Here is a 21501-nt window from a genome sequence, read left to right as displayed (position 1 = left end):
TCTGTTCTGCTGTTCAGGGCTCCAACTTGAATCATGAAGGACTTAGCAGAGTCCTCCTCTTTGGCAGGCTCTAAATTCTTTAAGTTTTATCCCCTTAGCCCTGCAAGTCTGTCAAAAGTTCTTTTCACCTTCCCAGCCTCTCAGTGCACTTTTCTGGAATCAACACAGCCCCCCCCCCACCAAGGGAAACAGCAGAAGTTTTCTTCTTCTGTATCTTGTCCTCAATATTTTCCATTGTCTTGCTAGGTCTCTGATGTCCTCAGGCTAGGATTTCCAGTTTTAGGAGGAAACGATTACTGGATTCCTAATAAAATTGGAATTTGAGATAAACAGTGAATACTTTTTTTAGTTTTTTGTCCATTGTAATAATTGGGACAGACTTATACTGAAAACTTATTCCCTGTTTATCTGAAACTCAAATTTAAGTGGGTGTCCTTTATTTTATCCAGCAATCCTACTTCAGGATTGCTGATTTATTTCCATATTTTTCCAGCTTGTCTAGATGTTCTCTGAATTATCTAGTACATCATCACTTGAAGTGGAAGTTCACTTTTGCTAGCTGGTCAACAATCTAGCATTATTAAAAAAAATTTTTTAGAGACAAATTACCAAATGAAAAGTTAATATGTTTGCTTAAATCCTAGCTGCCATGAACTACATGTGTGACCTTGTATAAGTGGCCTTACATTTTGGCCTCATTTTCCTTAGATGTAAAATAGGAATGATAGATGACATTTATTGAGGCCTTGTTATATGCCAAGTATTGTGCTAAGCACTTTTTTAAAAGGTTAATAATAATTACCTGTACTTCACAGGGATTTTGTGAGGGCCAAATTAGAGAATAGTATGAATGGTCTGGTGCATACTAAGAACTAATTAACTGTTAAGACCAGTTTGTTATAATTTTTAAACTAAATCGAATACTATACTTACACCAGGGCGACTACCATCATTACATACTGATGTCTCAAGTGCTACAACAGGCCTACTAATCCCTAAAAAATGGAGAGGAAGAAAAACAATAGTTTTCTTGTTTCTTTAAGTGATACTGTAAGTAAAGTGAAACAGTCTATACTTTTTGAATACAGGCCCACCCAATAAAAATTATAGTTGTAAACACACAAATTTGTAGAGGTAGAAACTTCAGTATCATTCCACTTTGTGAATGAGCTGATCACTCGTGCCCAAATCTGAAAACAAATCATGTGCCAGGCAAAAGTAACCAAAATGTGATAAGGAGATCTATTTCAGGTCCACCATTAATCCACGAGATTTTAAGATGTCAACCTCTTCCTCTGGAAGGGCAAGGACTACACCCATTGGTGAGTGGAGCATGGGCTGGATTTCAACCCCCTACTCACCCCTTGGTTGGACAACTTTATGTAGGATGTGCCTGAACAACTATACAAGACAGTTCTGTTGATGGCAAATGAATATACAATGAAGAAGGGCAACTCTTATGTGTTGACTACTTCATGCGTACTAGGCTTCACACATTATTCCATTTGCTGTGTACAACAGCCATACATGAAACAATACATACAAAGCTGGCAATGGTATCACCATTCTACATTAAATCTAAGGCTCAGAGAGTCTGTATAACTTACTCTGTTAATGACGGGCAAGTCAAGAATTGGACTTACATCTATTTGTTCCCACATTCCTACTCTTTCCTTAGATCACCGTGCCTTCCTAAACTTCTGTTACTACATACATAATGACTCAAATAAACAATAAAAACTATTATAACAGAGATGCCTTGTGTTCAGACTTTGAGGGGATTTTTGAATTATTATTATTTTAACTATAAAAGCAGAGGAAGATAGAACTACCTACCACAGGTCTCCTTAGATGAAGTATCTGAAATAATAACCAACAACCCTCTAATATTTCTTGGGCTTTGAACCTTGATACTTTTCTCAGAGGCAGCAGTAATAGCGAAAATGTAGCAATGTCTTTATCTATACTTGAATCTATTCCAAAAGTCATGTAATATTAGGCCATAGAAAATTCTCTGTGAAGAATTAGGACCCACCAGGACACTGTACCTGCTCCTGGGTTAACAGTAAGGCAGTGGAGTCAATCAAATGAAACCAATAGTTCATCAGTCATTTTTTAACAGGCATTTATAGAGAATCCCTACACTGCATGACACTGGAAATATAAAGATAAATAATACTTAGTCTCCTTCTTCTGCAAAAACTCAGTGTGGGGCTAATCAAACAGACCAGCTGAATGTAACTGTCACCAAAGTAGCATGGAGTTTTGCAAGATGAAGTAATCTTAATCCATACAACAAATCATTTGTATATTATATTTTTGCATGGGTTTTAACATTTGTGGGTGACTTCCCTTCAGAGCCCATCCCTAAATAAGAAATTTTAAATAATTTAATATCTCTTTCAAGTCTAAATAGGAAATCATTTTAAATTACAGGAGATATTTAGATTAAATAAAAGGGAGATCCATTAATAATCAAGTTGCTAAATACTGGAACAGACTCTTAAAAAGCTTAAGAAAAAAAATACAACCTTTGCCAGTGATTTTTCAGAAAAAGATTACAATACTTTGAAGGTTTCCATGCATTCTTGGCTCTAAACATGAATTGACCTGCTCACCTAGCAAAAGGATTCAATACAAGACTGTATATAATTTCCCTGACCTTTTTTACTCCAAGGCACTGGAATAATTTTCTTTGACAGGAAAGCTAGTACTGCCTTTCCAGGATACCTGTTATACATAATTTCCTTCTGTGCAACTAAACTTGAGGTGAGGTCATTCGGCCCCTCCATGCCGATCTCGCTGGCACCTACAGGCAGAGTAACACGTATTCTGAACTGCACTGACTTGGTGTGGTTACCTGGCCATATGGCTCGCTGCTCATGGTCCCTCCATGATCCCTAAACTACAAGATACCTGCCTCTCAGGCTGAGACAGTAGTAGATCTAGGTCTGTAGACCTAGTGTGGGGTGACTTGGAGAATATGGAACTAAGTTATAAGATTGTCCACCAAGAGCTTAAAAGGCAATCACAGATATGCAGAATCACTGCAGGGAAAGAATGAAGGGAGGAAACAAAAAGTATTGATATATGTAAAGTAAGAATATGTCCACCAAAAGGTAAACACCCAGGCATCATCCAGGCAGTGGGAAGTCTTAACAACTACAATTCAATAGATTAAAAAAAACAACAAAAAAACCTAAATACAAATGTCTAATTAAAATCTGATAAACAATGTTTAATCTCACTAGTAAATAAATGATATAAAAATGCGATGCTATCTTAAGAGTATATTTAATTGATAATGTTCAGTGTTAGCAAGGATTCAAGAGATGACCAGAGTTACATTTTTTGGTGGAAGTGTACAGCACTTTTTGGAAAGCAGTTTGGCCACAGGAAGGAAGAATCCTTAAAATACTCCTATCTTCTAAGGAAGAATATTGCTATTCTCGTATCATTTATATGATATATAGAAAGAAACCTTTCCACATTAGCTAGGTTTAGGTTCAACTACATATAATAGAAAATCCAAAATAACAACAGCAAACAACATAACTGTGATCTACGAGGGAGGCTACAAAACGTAGTTCTTTATCTGGGCGTTACCACCCAAAATAAAACTGAGATTCAGTCATTAAGGAGGAAAGGGAGAATGAGTTTTGATATAGAAGTAGCAATTTTTGCTCCATTATCCTAGAGAGCAAACTTGAACTTAAAAATAATTTTCAAAAAGACATTAATTTTAAGGGAAAATCCCAAATTTCCAAGATCAGGGAAGTATTTCCAAGTTACAAATTGATTCAATGATCCCATAGAACAAGCAATGTTATCTACAAAGTTTGGAATTAGTAGTTGAAAATGCTTATTTAATAATGTTAATTTCAAAAAAAAGATTAAAATTCATTATTAAAGTTCATACACTCAAGTATGCAAAAATAAACCCATAGAAGATTTTTTATACTTTTCTGCATTGTCCGTATTTTCCGTAATGAACATTAAAATGCTTGCTAAGAAAATTGTAGACATTAGTTATAAAAACATTATAATTGGAGACAAATTCCCACATTTGAGAACCAGGACCTCTAACTGGAGATTCCTCATGTTGTTCCAAACAAAATTAATGTAAGGGACTAAGACAAAGCCTGGTAAATTTTTCAAATTTAAAGAAGAACATACTATAAACAGTAAATTGGGAAAAGCAGGTCACCTTCCAATGAACCAAACTCAGGTTGGCCACAGATTCTTTTCTGTACAAAATGCCAAAAAGTTATGGATTTTCAGCATTATTGTCTAGTCATCGTCATCAGAAAATATGCCTCTCATCCATGTATTTCCATAACTTCTCAGAGTCTTCCTTCAGATCCCCAAGATGCTAATCACAGTGAATTCAATAACAGAAAATTACAGAAGAAACAGATTGGTACCACCTGAAATCTTAGAACTGAGAGTTTAAAAGCAATAACTTCTGATGGGATAGGATGGATGCTGAGAAGTCTAAATGATGGATTTAACTTGGGTACAAAATGCTAAAACCAAAACAATTTTGGATGATGGATTTTCAGAAAGAAGTTGGACCTGTTCATGAAGCCACAAGTGAAGCAGGGTTACCAGGTGTGGCTGCCTGACTCATGGGAGGAATTGGGTAGAAGTTCCTGGGGGAGTCCTCTCTGGCCATGGCTTCTCTTCCTGGATTATACCCTACTTCTCAGTACCATTTTATTTTTGTCTTTCAGCTGAAACTAAGATCTGCTTCAAATACTACCATGGAGTGAGTGGAGCCTTGCGAGCCACCACCCCCAGTGTCACCGTCAAAAACTCAGCAGCTCCTGTAAGTCCTGTGTCCTCCTCTTTGGTCAAAACTAACTCTGGTGCTTCTTTACTTTCCTGCTCTGTTCATATGTTTTAGTGTGTGTGTGTGTTGGGCGTAGGGGTATACACACACATATGGAGATATGTTGATAGATTATAAATAGGTAGACAGACAGACAGATAGAAACGCATCTCAAAATCCTGAAGAGGAATGAGATCCGAAGTAAACGTATTAGAAGGCACACATACCACTTGTTGTTAGAGAAATGTCAGGCTTCAATAGATAGCCAGATATTTCTAACAGACTCAGGCGTAATAGCAGTGAATGATAAGTCTCTCTTTGGAACACATTTTTTTTTAATTCCTTGGTGTTAAATATTTGAATTTCTGTATATTTCAAATTTTTTAGGCTTTTAAGTAAATTTCTGGAATAGAATTTATGATTTTAGACTGATTTTAGTCATAGAATTATAAAATGACAGGCCTAGAAAAGACTAGAATTTCTGATCCTTTTTTTTCTTTATATAAATGAGGAAAGTGTGCCCAAGGAACTCAAGTAATGTACCTAGGGTCACACAGTTAGCTAGCTGTAGATCAGGCATTTAAATCACACCTTCTGTTCCCTACTTTGTGGCTCTGCTTAGTTCTATGGTGATAAATGCCATCTTTTCCTCAATTACAGTCTAGTTTTTACCTCTGTTGTGCTTCCTACCTTAGTTCTCAATACATCAGATGAGGCTAGCTGAAATCTCCTTACAAATGGCATTCCTCTTCCTTTCATGTAACTTAAAAATGACTGACTTGGGGAGGCTGAACAAAAACCACTGAAGACTTTGTCACACTAGTGTAAGTAAAAAAGATTTGGGTCTTTCTCCTATGTAAAAAAGAGAGAGAGAGAGAAAAGGAAGAAAGAGAGAAATTCAAATGAAATGTGAATGATTCAGAAAGAATTTCGGCTCTAAAAGATACTATTTGCTGTTTCACAAGTCATTTCTTCCATGTGCTGAAGAGGATTGCATTGAGTCCTTGGTGGGAGCAGTAAGACAAACAGGCTTGAGGACCAGGAACCCATCTGCTTCCATTCTGGCAGATGGAGCAGAACTGGACACCGGGCTGGGGCAGAAGGAGGGTGGGAGTGGACAGGGCTTCCCGTGAGGGGACACACAGTGGGAGGGGCAGGGAGAAGCGAGGGAGGTACCAGCCACACTTTTCCCTGGCCCCACCATTTCTCCCTACGCTCTCCCTGCAAACTGGAACGTGATGTCTGTCATTTTACTGGGTGGGTCAGGACTCTGAGTGTGAGAATCTGAGGAAGTATCCGCAGAGTGCTGGACCCCCGTTTCCAGACCCATTTGTAAGGCCCATCTTCCAAAGAGCGTACACAGAAAAGCTGAAGCATGTTGCCAGCTGTTCAGGCAGGAGCGAGGGCTAAATGGAGGCAGTGAAGCTGGGTCTGAATTGAACCAGAGGCAAGGTGGATTGAGGTGGACAAAGCAGGAATGCACTGAACACACAAGAGAGAAGGAAGAGGCTGGAAGTGGAGTCTAGGTGGTGCAGACGCAGGCTTGGCCAGCTTTCCCCTGGCAGGCTTGGCCGGGGCAGAGGGTCATCTTCCCACTGCCTCATCGGGGATGAGTCCTGTGGCAGAAGAGAGCATGCATTTTCCTGCAAGAAAGTATTTTAATGTGCATTTGGGTTCTGTAATAGTTAAACTCTTGGTGGCCCTTATTGTTCTGTACCATGGTGTACTTTTCAAAGGCATTTTACTTGCATTATTCTAGTTGATTCACAGCACAGCTGTGAGACAGGCGGGAAGCATTTTTTGGTTAAGTGACCATTGCCTATATGCTAGTGGAGCTTAATTAAATCTAGCCTTTGCTTTCTGCAACTCAGTTCAGTGACTGATATAATCTAGCAGAATTCCAGGTTGAGTAAGCCTTTGCAGTTTGGTCTGGGACTTAAGCTCACTGTTTCTAAGAGGAAATTGCTGTTCAAGTTTTCCAAAATCAACTTGTCAATAAACTTTGAGTATCCATGTTTAAATTGAGGATGTCTGGTACTGCACTAATCTCTTATGAAGAGTTGTTTCTCTATAGCCACTATATCATGTCCCAAAAGTCATTGTGTTAGTTTGTGGCACTATGCTAAAACCGTAATTCTTTGAAAAGGAAGGAAAAGATTCCAATTTTCCTTTAGTATAATGAGCACTTCAATGCTTTGAGCAGAACAGGGTCTTAATATGTGTGTTTCTTTTCTCATTTCCCTTTATCTTTTGCCTTTGTTCTACTGACATCTGTTGAGGTCCCTGTGATAAAAAGAGGTTGTCATTTATCTTTCAGAGACTCTCATTTATTTATTAGTCTTAATTGTATATCAGAAACTGTGATGAGGAAGGGTCATAGAGATCCATGTCATATAAGCTGTGTCATAGAGAAGGCATAGTTATTCTGTTATAAATGATAATACTGTCTGAAATGTCCAGTACTGGAGTATGAAAACCCACTGTGCTGTGTGCAGAGAAATCAGTGAGTTGGTACCTGCAACCACTGGGAAGGCTTTCAGAGGAGGTGGTGTGCAGGCTGAGTCAGCCAGCATGAATAAAAAGCACTTTGCCAGGTTTGGAAGGGAAGTAAGGCCCAGCCTGGACAGCATGTGCAAGATCACAGGGGTATGAAATGTCACAGGCCTGGTGGGGAACAGACCTAATTGTGTCAGGTCTAAAGAACATATAACTTACTTCATTTTCTCCATATATCACCCTGCATTTTGTTTTTCATGGATTTTTGTATCTTACTGGGAGCACTTAGCATATGCTTTATATTTTTCTTCTATTTTCTGTAGAATATCATTTTCAAAAGTAAGCTCTTCCTCTCAATATTTTTGTCCAGGCTCTCTTCCCTTTGTGCTTCACAGTCTCTGAATAAGCCTCTGATAGTTTTCTCCCCTCTCCATTTATACATCAAGGGACAGAAATCTATGCATAAATAGTCCTCAGCTCAGTGCACTCTCCACTGTGAGCCTTCAAGCTTCTCCCTCCAGGTCTGTGTCTCGACAGGAGGTTTATACATCCGCCCTTCCCTCTGTGGGACCATCACACATCCTCTGATAGGTGGGCATCTTCTGGATGGGATGAGGGCGCTCCCTCTGCCTGCTGGGTTCTCCCATAGTGCAGAGACTCAGACGCACCCGTAGCTGTTCTCAGTACAAAGTCCTGAGCCTCGTTTCCAAGACTTGCTCTGAGGAGCAGTCACTTGGCACTGCAGTGGCCACCACGTTTCCCTTGCCCCCAGCAGTGCTGAGACCTGGGGACTAGACCTCTGGACACACAAAATAGGTGGCTGTTGGAGCGATGACACCTGCAAGCCCAGGGGGCGGAGCCCAAGGAGCAGGGGAGAGACCACTAGAGTGAGGGGGCAGGCAGAGGATGGAATGTTCCTGCCTTCTTTGGGGCCAAATGTTGAGGGTCCCCCAGATTGAGAGGCCAGACCATGTGTAGCCCAAGAATGTATTTCTTACTCTGTCTTCACCAATGTTAAAAATTGTGGAAATCCCTTCAGGATTTCATTATGCTGGATGTTTCTTGTCCTTACTTCGCATTGCTATAGTCTATCTATTTACATAGTCTGTACTTCTAGAAATTGGAAGTGAACGTTTCAAGTTTTTCTTCTTCTTCCACCGTTTTCATCTAGTGTCTCTGAAACCAAGCTTTTCATAATAATAGAACAGCATAAAGTTCAAAGTAAAGTTCTCTGCCAAAACTTGAAATATCTTCGTGAGTTCATGTTCACAGATTCATTTGCTTTGTCAGACCCCTAAGCAAAGGTAGAGTTGATATTCTCAAAAAAAAAAAAAAGCAACTGAATAGGACATTTCCTTGGGAATGTAGGTTAAATCCATACTCTGAGGTAGGATCAGGTCAGGATTTTCCTCCACAGATAGTCTGGGTCTCCTGCGACAGACAAATAGGTGATTAGTAACCCCCAAACTCTAAGTCGTTAAGGTTGGCAATAGTAATATTTGTCTTGAGAGTTTTCAAAGCAGATCTTTCAAAACGTATTTTAAATCATAATAAAGCAGCTGTGGAACAGCTAACTTAAAGTTATGAAACGAGCTGGAAAACACTCCAACAAAATTAGTTGCAAAATTAATTCACGGGTGACTGATGTGATCAGCCATCTCGAATTGTTGGAACATAAGCCAGTGAATTTGGAAGGCACCTGGGTTTTGTAATAAATGATCTTGTGCCCTTGTATTTGGCAGAGATTAAGTGGCAAGACCTGTTGCCAATGGAAGGTGCTCTTGATGAGCATCAATCACAATGTATCATCCATTGGGGATGAAGGTCTCCCAATTTACCAAAGGGTCCCCTTCATCCTGTGTGTCCACATAGAGTCTCAGCTTCACCCCAAAATGTGTCAAGAGGGAGAATCAAAAAAATTAATGAAGGAGCAGAGAGTTTATTTTCTCTTTTTAACAGGGACTCGCTGTACTACTCTAGGGAAGGGGGCCCCAGCATTGAGATCCTCCAGAGACTGGCCAGTGATCTTCACAGCCCCCCAGTCAGAGACAGCCTTAAACAAACTTCTGGACAGAAGCATTTCCTAACAGTTATTTTTTCACCATTTCAGTTTTTAATGAGTTATGCTATGTAAAGAATCGCCTCTACACAAGGAAAGAGGAACTTGAGGAGAGTTTAGATCCATTTTCCTTAAATCATCAGACAACAGTGCCTCGTAAGGATTTAGTCAGAATCAAGCCTTTCGTGATCTCACCAGATTCATGCCCTACAATCATATCATATTCTTAAATCTGCCCTCATTTCCAGTCCTGATCTGGAAACCTGGTCCCATGACATTTTGGGAAGATGACATGATATTTATTTTATGACTTGGATTTTGTAATGGCCATAGGAGCCTTTTATGAACTTATTCTGTTTTGCCTGTTGCCTCACCAACACATTGATCATTTATTTTTTGCAGCATGTCAAACCAGGCACTAAAAAGGAACTTCATCGGCGATCCTATGATAAGACAAAAGTCTAAGACTTAGTCCCTAATATTCTGAAAATTGGTCTCTGAATGAAATAATCCGTTACACTAAGACTGCAAGAAGTCTGAAGCAATTGCACAGTATAATATTCTAATTTTTCATTTCTTTCTTTCGTGTATATTTCTGTTAGACTTTCCTTAGGGGAGAATTTAAGGGAATATTTCGATTTGTAGAAGCTATCAATCGTATGCTACAGATAAAACATGATCAGTGTAAAGTCAAGTGCTTAAGCTAGAATTGCACACATGATTTATTTACATGCAAGGGATCAGTGTTGGCCAGACATTTACTGGTGAGCCTTAGAATGGTTTTGTGAGGCAGTATTTGACAAGATCTCCGGGCTATTGGAGCTTTAAATTCTGTCTCCATTCCACAAAGCCACGGGTGGAATGGGAATGGAGTTTCTAAGGGGGATAGAGAGGTTGACAGATATAGACAGAACATATAATTTCTTCCAGCTGAGAATCCACAGCCCCATTTCATCTCACTCCTAATTTAGCAAAGTGATTTATGGTGCTCAGAGTCTCCTGCCTCTGATCCTCTTTCCCCAGGACCCACCTCCTCAGCACCTACCCCCCTGCCAGTACATGCAGTCCTCTGATCCCCCAACTTTGGAGGTCTGCTTAGCACATAGTTATTTCGTGCATCTTTGTGTAGCCTGTGGCTTCAATAATTTTTTTTAGTAAATATGTGTGAGTGAGCTCCTCTATGCTAATTACTAGGTATAGAAAACTGAACAAGATAAATCCCCATCCCCATGAAGCCACCTGCCTGGGATGGGACAAGTGAGTAGTGGGGAGACAGATGAGAAGAGAGGCAATGACAAAGGACTCTTCCATGTGCCGTGTTAGTGGACCTATAGGACACTTTGGGAAGAGCAAGGATGGGCAGGCCCAGAACATGATGGAGGGCTTTCTGGATGGAATAAACCCAGTCATCTGCACGCCATAGCCGTGATTCCTGATCAAGCCCTTTATTTTGTCTATGCCAGTTTAACCCAGAGTGTGGAGATCTGCTATTCACATATGTAGCTTCAGCAAAAGTCCCTTGAGGTTTTGATTAAACTAAAGCAGGGTGATATTTAGATACTTGTATTTTGGTTAACACATCAGGTGGACTCGCTCTTCCAAAAGAGGAAGAAGGGGAAGGGAAGTCACTGCCACAACAGGCATCCTCTCTTGGAGGATTTACCCGGGCCCTGCCCACAGTCACTCCTCCCTAAGAGGCACCCCAGAAGTTCAGATCCCATCCTGGCCCAAGATTAAGAAATTTATTCAGTTTTAGGGGAAGAGGTTCAAAGTTCGCTCTAATGTGGTATTTTGGGGTCTTGAGTCTGGAGTTGTTGTTTCCTGATAAAGTTTCCCCAGCAGCCTCATTTCAGCTTAAACAACAGATGTTTATGTCTCACAGTTTTGAAGGCTGAAATCCAAGATCAAGGTGTCTGTAGGGGTGGTTTCTTCTGAGGCCTCTCTCCTTGGCTTGCAGACCACTGCCTTCTCACTGTATCCAGAAATGTCCTTTTCTCTGTGTGTCTGCATCCCTGGTGCCTCTTCCTCTTCTCGTAAGGACACCAGTCCTATTGGATTAGGGCCCAACCCTAAAGACCTCATTTAACCTTAACTACCTCTCTAAAGGCCCAATCTCCAAATACATTGGGAGTTAGGGCTTAAATATATGAATTTGGCCGGGGGACACAATTCAGTCCGTAACAGAGACCCACTGTCTCCTTGGGTTGACTTGACAAAGTCTATCCCAGCCGTCTGCTGCAGTCTCTGTGCTCCAGGAATAATCATTCATCTATCTATCTTTTAACTGTTATTAGACAGACAGACAGACAGACAGACACACACACACACACACACACACACACACAGGATTTGATTCTAATTTTCTGGAACTCTTAATGAAACAACACTGGAGAAGACCCCTGATCTAAAAGAGCCAGTCCTGTCTCCCTGGTCATATAAATATAAATATACACATACTTATATATACACAGATATGTTTATATACAGTTATATATATATTATTTTATTTTATTTTTATTTACATGAACTTGATCATTTCTACACAATCCAACAAAACAAACATATACTCATCCGTTACAATACTTAACCGTGAAACACTAGAGAGTTTTTAAACTAAAATGAGGACCAAAATAAGTATATAGGATGTCACCATTTTTAACACTTAAAAAATACGCAAATAATATATCCTCTTTGGAAATATTTATAAACAAAGAGAAAAAAATCACTCATAATCCTACCACTCAAAGAGCCTCAGGAACTTGCAGAAAGGAAGGACTTTTGATTGACTCTGGCCTTGGAGACAGCATTTGGAATAAGGTTAACAAGTGTCACAGTGAGAGGGTGGCCAGCCAGTACCTGGCTCCGTGGACCCTCCGGGCCACTGGCACAGTGGCTTTTACACAGAAAGTGTCCGATACATGGCCATCAGGTTGACAAAAGTCTGGCTGAAAACACTCTGGTTTAAACCCTAAATGGCCTTTCTATAAAAACACTTTTTATTAACATTTCACTGAAAGATAAGAAATCTCAAATTACAAAGATTCCAGATTTGCATCTTTCAGCTCAAGTGTTCAACTCAACTCCGGGAAAAACATTCCTTCAGGGAAAGAGTCTGAGAGAAGGTAAGTTCTTCCTTCCCAAGGACCTCACAGAGCTGACATAGTAAGTTAAATCTGACCTGTGAGCAGAGCGAATGAAGGCAGGGTGTCAAGCATCCAGTAGGTCAGAGATACCTGGGATTGGCAGGTAGGGCCCAGGTCCTCCCCGCCTCAAGCAGGAAAGTAACCCACTGCCCACACAGGTTGGGATGCCAGCTGGAGAGAAGGGCAGGCCAGGTGGTCTCCTCCCTACACGCAGAGGGCCACCCTCCATTACACCCACCACATTTCAGACCTAATTAAGAGTCCCACAGCTATCCTGTACAGCGAACTGACATCAGTACTTTTGTCTTTCTTGGTCTATGAGGAGAGCAAAGTTCAGCTTGACTAATGAGCGGATTAACTCTGCTCTCCTCATTTCTTTGGTTCAAAACACACGACCTACAAGGCTGGCCTGAGGAGCAGAGCCGTCAAATGTGCTTACTCAAGGGTTTGTCGCTCTCCCTGCCCCTCACAATAATTAATCTTGTGTCTGGTAGATCATTAGGTCCTACCCCTTTCAACCACCTGAACTGGGCCCCGGATTTAAGGTACTTTGGCTGCCTGGGGAGTCAGGGCCCACACTTTTAGATCAGGGGTCTTCTCCAGGGCTGTTTCATTAAGGAGTCCCCAAAACTCAGGAGCAAACCCGTGCATTCTGATGCACAGAGATAATTTTTTTCTCCTTTGGAGTTTTCCTGTGTTGCTCTTAACAAAGGTAGCAGAAGCCCTTAAATGAGTGAAGTCCTCAGGCATATGCGAGGGTGTAAAGGCCCCTGTCTGTGTTCAGCCAAGGAGAAGTCGGAATTATCAGGCAGCCCTAGGATCCAAAGCAGAGTCTGACCCTCGGGATCTTCTTATACCTCCCCCCAGGGCTGTGGACCATTTCCCTGCTCACGTTCTTGACTGCAATTAACTTTTACGAAAAATGGCTGCTCTGTCAGAACCTAAAGAGGACTGCATTTCACAGGAGGTTAGTAGAACCTTAGCGTTAATGCTTCAGTTTATGGGTACAGCTATTTGTGCACCCAACTAGATTCATTTACACAGTCACTAACAGGTTGTTTTAGAGAGTTCCCTGAGTTTAACTGGAGCCTTTCTAATTTTATCAGCCTATTTGCGTGTTACACTTTCAGATTAAAAAAAAAATCTTGCTTGCTTAAAATTGGCAACATTATCCTAAGATTTTTTTTCTTAATCTAGCTACTTAAAGTCATTATTCTTTTTCTTTCTAGACCCTTTCTAGCAATTTCTAAGTCTCTTTAGTTGCCTTTTTTTAATGACTTAGCCAATCTGAGGTGATTTTGCTTTCCTGGGTGCACAGTGACTACTGGTGAGGAAAGGGGGAGACTTGTCAAGGAGGAGGTTTATTCAAGTAGGAGAGTCTAACTTTTCAAAGAGTTCTTTATAACCTGAAACAACCCTGTGGTTTATGGATGGAGCTCTCTCAGATAACCTGCCTTAGGAAGATTCTGCATTGCGCCCTCAGACATCCCAAATACGCATTGTTGAAATACTTGGAACTGAAAAGAAAGTATGGACAACCTCCATTCCAGGCGTAGGACGTGGGGCTAATTATTGCTTATGGGTGGGGGAGGGGATGCACACACACAAACACGCTGTCTACCTTGTTGGACGTTAGTCCACCTTGTAGGACTAATAAGAGTAGGAAGCGAAGATCGCACTGAAATCCAACAGAACTGGATTCAAATCCCTGCTCTCGGACTTCCTAGCTGTGGGCATTTGAAGGGGGACAAAGGGACCGTTTCAGGCCAGTTGGATACCCAAACCCAACAGTTACATGGGCATTTCTTGCCTTATTCCTTTTTACACTCAGTTGCCACTCTTAGAATGCTTTCTTGAATAATACAGAAAAAGAATGGAATAAAGTAACGGGTAATACCATTTTCTCATAATCTTTCTTCTTACTTGGGTTGTGCGAATTAAAATGGGACTAATGCATTTCTCATTCACTTAGCAAGCATTTGTTGCCAAATGTTAGAGAAAATACCCCACTGCCCTGTATTTCCCAAACAGTAAAACAGAGATACCAGAAAATGAGTTCATACTCCTGACCATCAGGATCACTCATGTAGAATTAAGGTCCAGAAGTAGTAGTTATGGGTCCAGGGTTCTGTCCTCCACGAGTCTAATCCTGTATATGAGCATGAGCAAAACTCAGTGACTACTGTTCTTCTTACCCAGACTGGTACTATAGCATGCAGCTAAGAGATAACTCTGTTATGATTCTTGATGGCTTCCGTATTCATATAAAAGGGACAATCCATCCCACGCTCTGGCTTCTCAGCTCCTAAGGCCAACCTACCTCAGCCGTCGACTCCCGTGGTTCTATTCTAGGTCTTCCCAACACCAGTGACTGCATCGCTTCCAAACTCTCAGATCCAAGTACACCACTCGTGGACCATCATCTCTCCCCTTTGCAGCTCGCTTCTTTGCCTGCAGTCTGTTGATCTTAGCTACACGACTGCACCCACGTTTCACCTCCCTCCTTAGCTGAGATTCCTCCATATATAAGTGGCCCCTTTATCTCTCGGTCACTCTCATCTGGCAAAGTTCAACCTTGGTTAAACCCAATTCTGTCAACCCTTTACTCGTTCTAGGCAGCAGAAGAGTCTTTCTGACCACAAATCTCAAGGGCCCTTTAGCACTGCCAGGAAGCACTCACCTTTCCCACATTTAAAGACGGCTATTTCATAGTTTCTTCTTTTTCCTCAAACCTATAGCACTTGTCCCCTCTCCACTGTCAGCTGATGACCTGCCTTCCTTCGCTGAGACAATGGAGGCCATCAGAGCCCAACCAACTTGCCTCAGCACTACCCACTCTGCTAACCTGCCTGCACGTGGACTCACAGGCTCTGTTCTTTCTTGTTCCCACCGTCTCAGGTCAACCTCTCTATTTGTGTGCAGGATCCTAGCCCATCTTGCCTTCTAAGAAACTCTGGTCCTGAGATCTGTCTCCTGCATAGTCAATTCTCCTCTCTGCTGGAACTTTCCCATCTCATCACGTAACATTTCTGCTCAAAAGTGGCTTTCTTCATACAACATTCTTTCCATAGCCTTCAAGTCCTAGATGGCCTGCTCCCACCTACTGCTATCTCCTCCTTTTCCACTTATTTCCAGCCTCACTGGTTGTCTTTCCCACCCCTGAATACAGCAAACCAGTCTGCCCTCAGGGCCTTTGTACTTGATGCTGGGAACATTTACCCCAGGTACTGAAATGGCTTACTCCCCCTCTTCATTTAGGATTTTTCTCAACGTCAAAGGCCTCCTCGGAGAGGCCTCCATAACCACCCAATGTAAAACAGTCTCCACCCACCTGCAGTCACTCTCCAGGCTCCATCATGCTTTGTTTTCAGTCATGGTGCTCATGGTGTAATTTCTGTGCGTTTGCTCCCCCTATTAAAGTCTAGCCTCTAAGGTCAAGGATGCGCCTGCCTGTCCTATTCAGAGCTGTTTCCCAGCACTGGCTAGAACAATACCTGGCATGTGGTAGGCCCTCCATAAAACATTTGTACCCAGTAGGCATGGGTCCAGACCCTGGCTTGGCCACTTAACTTGGTGGCCTTTAACTTCTCTGAGGCTCAATTTCTGAATCTGCAGCAATATAGATGGGTGATAAAAATAGGACACGCTGCATCAGACTGTTAAAAGGTTGTCTGAGGATGAGACGAAATGATGCCATGGATGCTCTCAGCATTTGCCCAGCATGTAGTGAGGCTACAGTAAGAACTGATTTGTATTATGAGTCTCATGAGCTGATCCTGTAACTGTTTCTCTGTGGGTCTCCTTCACCTCTCTGGTTGCAAAATACATAGATTTCAGTGAAGCTAAACGCATACTTAAACAATATACAGAAAGGTTGAAAGTGGCAAAAATAATGAGTTACTACCCATAATCAGGGGTTTAATTCCTTCATTCAAGATGTTTTCTTTCTTTCTTTTTTTTTAACATCTTTATTGGAGTATAATCAAGATGTTTTCTTTAAAGGAATTCACTGCCCCAAGAATAGTACCTGTGAGATGGATGGATGGTTGGATGGATGGATGGATGAATGAGGAGTAGTTCAAAATGATGCCTGAACTGTGGATTATAGTTTAACATGTGGGAAAAGAACTAGGTCAGAAGTATTACAGATTATTTCTAGTGCCCAAGTGAGTCTTTTGCTTAGAGACCTTGTCTTAGAAAATCACAATGTAAGCAACGAGAGGGCGGACCTCGGCTTCCCACACAGCCCCTGGAAAGGCAGAGGGCGTCGGTATGAGGTTCTTGGATGCTGACCAGTATTTAAGGAAACAGCAAGAATTTTCCTGCCATCTGAGAGAAGAGGAGGTACCCACTCATCACGTGATCCAGCAAGTTGTAGAGAGCAGGAGCCTCCACGATGCATTTGGAGGTAAGGCAGCTGCCGCTGTGAGGGGATGAGGGCCCTGAGGTGGCAGCGTGCCTGGGGGCTAACAAGCCCATCCGTGGACCTTAGTGGGCTTTGCTTAACTTCTCATGGAAGATGAGTATCCCTGTGCCATGTCACGGGACGACAGACATTGCACTAGAGAGAGACACACATTTTGCCTAGAACCTAGGTATATTTTTCCAGGGGAATACATCTTAGAAATTTTAAAGCAAGTCAGTGAGGGGGGAATGGTTTATATGAAAGCAAAATCATTTTATAGGCATCTTTTCAGGAACATCTTTCATTCTGTGAGGAGTAAATATTGTTGCAGTCTCACCACACACTCTTGCGGATGAACCGTGTGCATCCCTCCCCGGGTGATCCCTCACGTTGCCTGTCTATTCAGTCAGAGGGAGTAGGTGGCTGCAGAGAGCTCTGTGCAAAATGCAGTCCTTGTCTTTCACTGAACAGACTGTGTGATCCAGATGGAAAGGCAGCTGACATACTTCCTATGATCTAACTTACCCAAAGGTTTTGCAGTTCATTAATTTAAAAGCTGTTTTTAAAAAGTAGAATTAAAGCATTTTTTTCCCTCCAACCTCATAGACTTAGATGCAAAGACCTAATTCTTGTCACTCCTCCTTAGCTGGACTTGCTGGTGGTAAAGGACAAAACCAGCATCTGAAGGACAGTGATTTTGAGGAAGTTCATAATCTGTAAAAAAGAGATGCTAAATTTAAAGAGAATACAAAGAAATAGATAGTCCAAATAGGGACTCCTTTCTTTTCCTCAACACCCTCTTCCAATCAGTCACCAAATTCCATCCATTTATCATCCAATGGTACAAGCCTCCGCTCTGCCCTCCTAACCATACTGTCAAGACCCTCTTTAGGGTTTGCCTGGACCATTACAGCTGTCTCCAAATTAGTCCTCTGCCTCTATGTTGTGCTTTCTAAATTCATGGTTCTCAGCCTGGGGTCCACCCTGGACTTGATACCAAAAACTCGGCCTTGTGCACTGGTGCCAAATCGAATCTCAGACAGAGTTTTGGGTGAAGTAGAAAAGAATAGCTTTATTGCTTTGCCAGGCAAAGGGGGACACAGTGGGCATGCGCCCCTCAAAAACTGTGTCCCCCAACCTGGGAGGATTAGGGAGGAGTTTTAGAGCAATGGTTCAAGGGTGGCATTGCTGACAAGATTAGAGTGAGTTGCAGGGCCTGCACTCCTTTAATCTGGTATCAGGTACTCTCTTGATGAGCTTCTCTGGTTCCTTTCATCTGGCCTCAGGTGATCTTCTCTGGAATGAAGAATGCTGACATCTTCCATTTGTTGGGAGTTTTAGTTCTGTAGAAGAGCTCAAAGGTATTGTTATGTGTATCCCTTGAGGGGGAACCAGGACCCTGCCCCAAGGCTGCACTATGGTTTCCTGACTGCTCCTCCCTTGTCTCTGCATCCCCTCTCTTCCCTGATTAGCAACTGTTCAAATCTGCCCTTTGGAACTCAGGGAAGGTTATGGAGGCTGGAGTCTGTTCCCTAGAAACAAGAAACGGGAGACATGGAAAGGCTTCCATGCCCAGGAGCCCCAAAGGTTCCTGCTGGGTTTCAGACTCACCTGGGGAGCTTTCAGGATTGATTCTGGTCCACCCCCACAGGGTCTGCCTCCCCTGGTCTGGAGAGGCCCTTTGCCCCTACAGAAAACCCCTGCACTGTGGCCTCTAGGCTGTCGCGCAGTGAACCTTCAGAGCACAATCTAAGCATTGCAGTCCCCTGTCCAGAGCATCTCTGATCGTCTTCAATGAGTACATATTACTTCTTAAATTTTATCTTTTTTTTAAAAAATTGGGGTATACGTGTTCTACAATGCTGTGTCAGTTTCCGCTGTACCACAAAGTGAATCAACTGTATCTATACCTATAACCCCTCCCTCTTGGACCTCTCTCCTAACCCCCCCATCCCACCCATCTAGGTCACCACAGAACACTGACCTGAACTCCCTGTGCTGTACAGCAGGTTCCCACTAGCTATCTATCTTACACATGGTAATGTATATATGTCAGTCCTAATTTCCCAGTTCACCTCACCCCCCCTTCCCCCACTGTGTCCACACATCCATTTTCTACGTCTGCGTCTCTGTTCCTGCCCTCCAAATTGGTTCTTCTGTACCATTTTTCTAGATTCCACATATATGTGTTAAAATGTTATTTACCGAAAAATAAAGCCAGACTTTCAATGGCTGTCTCTTGCCTATGTGGTAAAGTTCAAATTCCTAAACATATACCACAATAAAAAAGAAACAAAAATAATTAAAATGTCTCAAACATGGAACTGGCCATCCCCTGCAGAGCCGCACGGCCACCACACATTCCAGCCCAGGGAGGTGAAAGGGCTTGTGGCTCCCCAAACACCAAGCTGGTGTGCATCTCCCTGCCTTTGCTGCTGCATTTCCCTCTGCCCACAGCATCCTTCCTCCCCGTCCTCCCCTGGCTCATTCCTTCTCATCCAGAGATTCCCAGTTCAGGAATCCTCAGCCTTCTGAGCAAACCTCAGTCACATCTCCAACTGTGAAGTAGTGAAGCAGTGGGTTGCTCCATTTGTCAAAGATTAATTTGTTAACAGAAGATGCCAGGTTCCCCCTGGCTCTCCAGGGCCTCAGGAGTGATGACGGTGGGCAAGCCTCCCCCTGTGACACTCACAGCAGCCCCTCGCTCACCCCTCTAACTGCATTTCTCCCCCTCATGCACTTTTGTGGTACCTCCCCAACTTCTGTCCCTCTGGCTTTCAGAATATATTCTGGCATGGTTTGACTTTAGTATGACCTGTCAGTGCATCAGCACACAAAATGGTTGCAGTTACAGAAGGAACATGGGATGATAAAAGGATTGTTACTTAAGGGGAGGTTGTCATTCAAGGAGACTAGAGAGATAGTCTTACATGTATAATACAGAACATAAATTATTCTATATGCTGTATTAAGTGTATTATCCACATACATGTATTTCCAAAAAGTTGGGAAATGGAATAAACTCATTTTTAGAAAGGGCAGCTATATTTCCAAATAATATAGTTAATATATTTTTCTTTGCCTCCAAATACCTCTCCTGGTGTTTTAAATTTAAAGCTATGAATTCAATTGTTAATCATGAGTTGCCAGTTTCTTGCCCTATTAGGTGTCCTAAAACTCTGTAAACACAAAGAAAATTGTGTGTGTGTGTGTGTGTGTGTGTGTGTGTGTGTGCACATGCACATGCCCTGCCTTGATCCAGAAAAGATTTCAGGCTAACTTTCAAAATACATGAGCATGTACTTTTTGCCAGTGAAGAGTGGGGCTCCAGGATCAGGTAAGTGTGCCCGTGACAGTAGCAGGCACACTGATCTCTAAGTGTTCAATCGGTCCTTGCTAGAAAAGGAACAAGGATAGTTATACTGTTCATAGTTTCTAGGGTGCTGAAAACTGACCACAGTTGCTCAGGAGAAACATAACCATTGTTGGTTCTGTGATCAGGCAGATATTTCTCGCAAGGCAAAACAATGTGTTGAAAATGAGTTCTGGATCACCAAGGAAATAAAGTGAAGAAAGTTGTCTCAGTTTTCTATTGTCACAGAACAAATTCCCACAAAGCTAGCAATTAAAATGACATGTATTATCTCACAGCCCTGCAGGTCAGAAGCTCAGCACAGATGGCTGGGTCCTCTGTTCAGTGTACTGCAGGTTAATACCTGAAATCAAGGTGTCAGCCAGGCTGAGTTCTCAGCTGGACACTCTAGGGGAAATCCTGCTTTCAAGCTCAATCTTGTTGGAAGAATTCAGTTCCTTGTGGTTGTTGGACTGAGGTTCCCATTTCTTTGCTGCCTCTTCAAACTTGCAATAGTACATCAAATCCTTCTCACTTTGAATCTCTGATTCTCTCTTTCTCACTCCTTCTCCCTTTCTTTCTCTCCCTCTCTCACCTCTAGACCCAAATTTAAAGGTCTCCTGTAATTAGGTTAGGCCCATCCATATAATCTCCCTCTCTCTAAGTCATCTGTGACATATAATGTAAGCTAATCACAGGAATAACTCACAGTCCCTGGGATTATGCAGGGCTCATATACCAGGGGCAGGAAATCTTGGGGCTCTTAGAATTCTGCCTGCCACAAAGGCTTGAAAGGGCCCCTCCAGCCCTCCTGGTGTTTGGGAGTTGAAGATGGAGGAGGAAACAGAGCAGACAAGCCATCCCAACTCAGTCCAGAATTCCTAAATACCCACATAATATAGAAGCCCACTCCCAGTGCTGGTCCTTGAGAAAGCAATGCTGCCCTGCCTCAAACAGCTTTCCTCCCCCATGAGCTGACAAGTACTTGCCCTATATTCAGCCTGATCCCTAACTCCCTACCTGCTTCTCCTGTCTTCTGATGGAACTCCTCCAGAAATTCTGCCCACCCCCACCTCCCTGCCCCCCATCCCAGGATCTCTAACCATGGCCACCCATCCCAGGATCTCTAACCATGGCCCCTCATCCCAGGTCCATGGGCCCTAAGATCAGCTCCAAAGTGAGCTGAGGGAGATGCACTCATCACCTCTCTCGTCT

The 21501-nt window shown here is 42.4% G+C and overlaps 1 protein-coding gene across 1 annotated transcript in view; it reads left to right on the top strand.

Annotated features, from left to right (window-relative positions):
* HECW1 (HECT, C2 and WW domain containing E3 ubiquitin protein ligase 1) overlaps positions 1-21501 on the top strand; it is a 482761-nt gene that overhangs the window by 260765 nt on the left and 200495 nt on the right. Inside the window, exon 4 of the mRNA XM_029234115.1 lies at positions 4734-4828. Within this exon, the coding sequence (XP_029089948.1) occupies positions 4734-4828 (95 nt within the window). The remainder of the gene's footprint in view (positions 1-4733; positions 4829-21501) is intronic.

The sequence above is a fragment of the Monodon monoceros genome, unplaced genomic scaffold, assembly GCF_005190385.1.
Source record: "Monodon monoceros isolate NGI ecotype Baffin Bay Population unplaced genomic scaffold, NGI_Narwhal_1 Super_Scaffold_2, whole genome shotgun sequence".
In the NCBI taxonomy this organism is placed as follows: domain Eukaryota; kingdom Metazoa; phylum Chordata; class Mammalia; order Artiodactyla; family Monodontidae; genus Monodon; species Monodon monoceros.
This window is presented reverse-complemented; position numbering and strand designations above follow the sequence as displayed.